Source organism: Erithacus rubecula (genome assembly GCF_903797595.1).
Source record: "Erithacus rubecula genome assembly, chromosome: 29".
In the NCBI taxonomy this organism is placed as follows: domain Eukaryota; kingdom Metazoa; phylum Chordata; class Aves; order Passeriformes; family Muscicapidae; genus Erithacus; species Erithacus rubecula.
The window spans coordinates 2,788,627-2,794,565 of record NC_136681.1 but is presented as its reverse complement, the minus strand read 5'-3'; the positions used below and the strand labels follow the sequence as shown (position 1 = coordinate 2,794,565).

The 5,939-nt window shown below is 55.0% G+C and overlaps 1 protein-coding gene across 1 annotated transcript; it reads left to right on the top strand.

Moving 5' to 3' along the window:
- Window positions 1–452: 452 nt before the first annotated feature.
- NEFM (neurofilament medium chain) lies at window positions 453–5,420 on the top strand. Its single transcript, XM_079328936.1, has 3 exons — window positions 453–1,547; window positions 2,019–2,143; window positions 3,470–5,420. Exons 1-3 carry the CDS (start codon window positions 486–488, stop codon window positions 4,821–4,823), a joined length of 2,541 nt encoding a protein of 846 aa, XP_079185062.1. The 5' UTR covers window positions 453–485; the 3' UTR covers window positions 4,824–5,420.
- Window positions 5,421–5,939: the final 519 nt, after the last annotated feature.

Sequence of the window (5,939 nt, the reverse complement as noted above, 5' to 3'; positions counted from 1 at the left end):
GAAGGAAAGAGGATGCTGGCCTAGGAAAGGGGAGAGAAGGAAGCAGGGGAAGAGGGAAGGAACACGGGAAAGGGCAGCAGGGGGGAGAAAGGAGGGAGTGGGGGCAGCGGAGACAAGGGGGGTGGGTGGGCAATGGGGAGGAGGGGGGACAGAGAGCGGGGGCAGCAAGGGAAGGGGAAGGGGAAGGGGAAGGGGAAGGGGAAGGGGAAGGGGAAGGGGAAGGGAAGGGGAAGGGAGGAAGGGAAGGGAGATAGGGGAAGGGGCACCGGGGAGGTGCCGGGGGCCGGGCAGAGCAGCCGGGACGAGGCGAAGGCCAGCAAGGGAAGGAAAGAAAGAAGGGGGAGCCGGGGCGGGGCGCGGGGCGGGCCGGGGGGAGCCGCCCCCCATCCACGTGTGCGGGGCCGCCCCGCAGCCGCCCGGCCGGGCTATAAAACGGGCAGCGGCGGCCGGAGCAGCCCCGCACCGCCGCCCCCAGCGCCCCCACCATGAGCTACACCATGGAGCCCCTGGGCAACCCCTCGTACCGCAGGGTGACCGAGACCCGGGCCACCTACAGCCGCGCCAGCGCCTCCCCGTCCAGCGGCTTCCGCTCGCAGTCCTGGTCGCGGGGCTCGGGCAGCACCGTGTCCTCCTCCTACAAGCGCCCCAACCTGGGCGGCCCGCGGGCCACCTACGGCTCCACGGTGCTGAGCTCGGCCGAGAGCCTGGACGTGAGCCAGTCCTCGCTGCTGAACGGCGCGGCCGAGCTCAAGCTGAGCCGCTCCAACGAGAAGGAGCAGCTGCAGGGGCTCAACGACCGCTTCGCCGGCTACATCGAGAAGGTGCATTACCTGGAGCAGCAGAACAAGGAGATCGAGGCGGAGCTGGCGGCGCTGCGGCAGAAACACGCCGGGCGGGCGCAGCTGAGCGACGCCTACGAGCAGGAGCTGCGGGAGCTGCGCGGGGCGCTGGAGCAGGTGAGCCACGAGAAGGCGCAGATCCAGCTGGACTCGGAGCACATCGAGGAGGACATCCAGCGCCTGCGGGAGCGCTTCGAGGATGAGGCGCGGCTGCGCGACGAGACGGAGGCGACGATCCGCGCCCTGCGCAAGGAGATGGAGGAGGCGTCGCTGATGCGCGCGGAGCTGGACAAGAAGGTGCAGTCGCTGCAGGACGAGGTGGCTTTCCTGAGGGGAAACCACGAGGAGGAGGTGGCCGAGCTGCTGGCGCAGCTGCAGGCGTCGCACGCCACCGTGGAGAGGAAGGACTACCTGAAGACGGACCTGACCACGGCTCTGAAGGAGATCCGCGCCCAGCTCGAGTGCCAGTCCGACCACAACATGCACCAGGCCGAGGAGTGGTTCAAGTGCCGCTACGCCAAGCTCACCGAGGCGGCCGAGCAGAACAAGGAGGCGATCCGCTCCGCCAAGGAGGAGATCGCCGAGTACCGCCGGCAGCTCCAGTCCAAGAGCATCGAGCTCGAGTCGGTGCGCGGCACCAAGGAGTCGCTGGAGAGGCAGCTCAGCGACATCGAGGAGCGCCACAATAACGACCTCAGCACCTATCAGGTACCGGGGAGGCGGAGCGGGGCTGTCCCCGGCCCGGCGGGGAGGCGGGGGAGTGCCCGGTGCCGGCTCCGAGGAGAGGGATGCGGGAGGGATGCGGGGATGCCCGGTGCCGGCTCAAAGAGGAGGAAATGCGGGAGGTACCCGGTGCCAGCTCAAGGAGGAGGATGCTACGGGAAGTGCCCGGTGCCGGCTGAGGGTGGGGGAAATGCGGGAGGGATGCGGGAGATTCCCGGTGCCGGTTCAAGGAGAAGGATGCTGCGGGAGGTGCCCGCTCCGCAGTGAGGGATGCAGGGATGTGAAAGGCGGGGGGAGGATGCGGAGGGAGCGGGTGGGTCCTGCTCTGATGCCGGCCCTGCCTCCCCGAGCGGCGGGAAGAGTTTCCAAAAGTCCCCTCGGAGAAGTTGTGCCCGCTCTGCGCCCGCGTGCGGCGTCTCTCCGTGTCACAGGGGTTTCCTGCGTCTCCCTTTGCAGGACACGATTCACCAGCTGGAAAACGAGCTCAGAGGAACCAAGTGGGAGATGGCTCGTCACTTGCGGGAGTACCAGGACCTCCTCAATGTCAAGATGGCCCTGGACATCGAAATTGCTGCATACAGGTACAGTGAGATCTTTGCAGACGTGTCTGGAATATTAATAGCGCTGCGGATGCTGCCGGCTCGGGAAGCTTTACCACAGCTCAGAAACATCTGCGTGCAGTGAGCAGGGGCGAAATGAGAGCCTGGCTAATCGCTGCAGCCATTAGGTGAGAGCCCGAAGGTCATTAGGGAGCGGCTCATCAGCGGCAGAGCCGCGGGCACGGCGTGACTCAGTGCGGTGCTCCCCTGCCGCATTCTGTCCCTGGCCGCTCGAGCAGGAGCTGCAGCGAAACACGAGGTTATTTTTAATCCTCTGCAGATGCCAGGCGTGCAGGGCTTGTCACCAGAATTCCCTTTTATCGCCTGGGAGAGACGGCGAATTTGCTTGATCATGGTTTGAGGCAGCGAGTGCTGATCTGCCTGTCACAAACACTTTTGCTTTTCTTGCTCAACTTTCCTTCAGAGGCATCTGCTCTAATCTGGAGCTGAACGTTGCTTGCTGTTGCCATCACCTGGCAGGTTTTTTTAGTCTTCTCTGTATCACTTCAGAACTCTCACTGGAGAGCTCCTGATTTTTCTGGGTCACAGGCTTAGATGAAAAACATTTGAATAGAAGAAAAAGTAAAAAACAAAAAACCCACCCCCATCTCCAGATCTGTTGAAATTCCCGAGGTTGTTCAGACACACAGACACCCCAGGGGCTCTAGATGGCTTCAGCTGAAGTCTGCAGTTCTCATATTCTCACAAAGAAAAGGTGGATGCCCAAATTACCCAATTAGAACGTGTGCTCTAATCAGCTGTGACTGTCTCAGACACATTATTTGATTTGGGTCTGTTGGCTGTTTCAAATTCTGTTTGCCTAAGTCATAATGAATCCTATCAAATTAGTTAGTTTGTTCTAATCCCTGCTGATTTATGCCATAATGAGCTTTCTGACAGTAAAGATGAATTTTAACTGATCACTGAAGGTGTCACACCTGCCATAAGCAAAACCAAGCTAAAAACTGGGGAATGTCAGTTCTGCAAAAGAACAGATTCAAGGAAAAGCTGGGCTGGGACTGTGCATGGCCCTGGTCAGTTCCAGCACATTCCACAGCAAACTGGATCCATCCTGCTGGCAGGGGAATGGCACAGCAGGGAAATATTCTAGAATCCTGGAATGGTTTGGGTTGGAAGAGACCTTAAAGCTCATCCCAAAGCAGGGGCACCTTCCACTATCCCAGGCTGCTCCAAGCCTGGCCTTGGACAATTCCAAGGATGGGACAGCAACGATTATTCCCATAGCTGTCCTTTATTTTGATTTTTTAATGCTCATTTTCTTGTTTTCTCTCCTCCTGATTCCCTTAGGAAGCTGCTGGAGGGTGAAGAGACAAGATTCAGTGCCTTCTCTGGAAGCATTACTGGTCCCATATTCACACACAGACAACCATCTGTCACAATAGCATCCACCAAAATCCAGAAAACAAAAATAGAACCACCAAAGCTGAAGGTCCAGCACAAGTTTGTAGAAGAAATCATTGAAGAGACGAAGGTGGAGGATGAAAAGTCTGAAATGGAAGATGCCCTGGCAGCCATTGCAGAAGAAATGGCAGCCAAGGCACAGCAGGAGGAACAGGAGGAGGAAAAAGCAGAAGAAGCTGCAGAGGAAGAAGTTTCTGAGAAGGCTCCTGCAGAAGAAGAAGCTGCACCTGAGGAGGAAGAGAAGGAGGAAGAGGAAGCAGAGGAGGAAGAAGAAGCTGCAAAATCTGACGCTGCGGAAGAAGGTGGCTCTGAAAAAGAAGAAATCGAGGAAAAGGAAGAAGGGGAGGAAGCTGAGGAAGAGGAGGAAAAACCTGAGGCCAAGGGCAAAGCTGAAGAGGCACCAGCAAAGGCAGAGAAGGTGAAAACACCTCCTGTGAAGTCCCCCCCAAAATCCCCTGTAACAGAGCCCGCCAAGGCCGCCCCGAAAGAAAAAACCACGGAAGCAGCAAAGGAGCAGAAGGTGGAGAAAGCGGAGAAGGAGGAGAAAGCATCTCCAGAGAAACCTGCCACACCAAAGGTGACCTCCCCAGAGAAACCTGCCACCCCAGAGAAGGCTGTGACCCCAGAAAAAGCTGTGACACCAGAGAAATCCGTGACCCTGGAGAAGCTGGCACCGCCGGAGAAACCGCGCACTCCCGAGAAACCGGCGAGCCCGGAGAAACCGCGCACTCCTGAAAAACCCGTGACCCCAGAGAAACCCCGGACCCCTGAAAAACCCCAATCCCCTGAAAAACCCCAATCCCCTGAAAAACCCCCCTCCCCAGGCAAGGATGCCAAGGCTGTGGTGGAGGAAACCATCACTATCACCAAAGTAACCAAAGTGAGCGCCGAGGCCGAGAAGGAGTCCAGGAAAGAGGACATTGCGGTCAACGGCGAGGTGGAGGAGAAGAAGGAGGAGGAATCCAAAGAGAAGGAGGAGGAGGACAAGGGAGTGGTCACTAACGGGCTGGATGTGAGCCCCGTGGATGACAAGGCTGAGAAAATCGTGGTGACCAAAAAAGTAGAGAAAATCACGGGGGAGGGCGGGGACAGCGGCACCACCTTTGTCACCAAATCGGTGACGGTCACGCAGAAGGTGGAGGAGCACGAGGAGAGCTTCGAGGAGAAGCTGGTGTCCACCAAGAAAGTGGAGAAAGTCACTTCACATGCTGTAGTAAAGGAGATTAAAGAGAGTGAATAAAAAGCAACCATAGCTAAAATTCCAACCAATTCAAGAGCTTGGGTCGGTGCAAAAGGTTAAGCCATAGGCAGCTGCAAAATGCATGTGGGTGACGGCTTCAAAGCAGATCGGGTTCTCTCAGAGGCTCCAGACACACAGTATTTTCCTTTTTTCGTGCAATATAGGGAAGGGGGGGGGAATGCATGCAGGCTCAAGATGTACTCCCTCCACAGAGCTAAAAAAAAAAAAACAAAAAAAAATTTACTACTAGTGCATGAGATGAAATGTGCAGAGGAAGCTTTTCTGGATTTCCTGAGCTGTTGGAGGGATGTATCTGAGGAACGAGTTCAGATGTATTATGCAAAGAACCAACTGAGCCAAAACCAAACTGAAAACAGTAAATAGAGTATTCATGAGAACCAGAACTCTCCTAGCCTTAAAAAAAAAAAAAAAAATAAAGCTACTTGTAACTAATTATGTTTACCTCACTGGTGCAATTAGGGTGGACTTTTGCTCCTGGGAGAACCTTGTTGACATGCACAGTACGCAACCTTTTGTTGTTTGATGTAAAACAGTCACAGCAGTTCTTGCTCAATAAAGGTCAATATGAAAACATGACTTGTTCTTGATTTCTTTTATTCTATTTAAACCTTTCCCTAAACTGGATGCTCTCTACTGAGTGGGAATTGCATGGGTTGGAATTTTCTAAATTTTTTTTTAATCTTGGTGTTCGCGCTTGTTTAGGATTTTGATGGTTTTTTGGGGGGAGTCCCATCCAGCTCAGGATGTTCTGTGCTTTGTCCATCACACCCAATTCCCAAATTTAACACCACAAAGGCTGGATTAAGAAAATAAGAGCCATATCCCAAATTTTCTAGAGGGAAGAGGAATCCATTGAACTGCCTGGCCTTGAGGTGCTGAGATTACAATTCCATTTTTTAGGAAGGTCTTTGAGCCCTCAATCCTGATTTTATGTTGAGCCAAAAACATGTTAAAATCTGCTCTAAGTATGGTTTTCCTCCTTCCACACACAGAGAGCCAATTTCCAACTCACTCCTTGATTTTCCTGGGGACAGAGGCTGCAGGAACCACAGCTGGGTGTGGCACCAATTTGTCACTTAATTGAGCCAAAAAAAC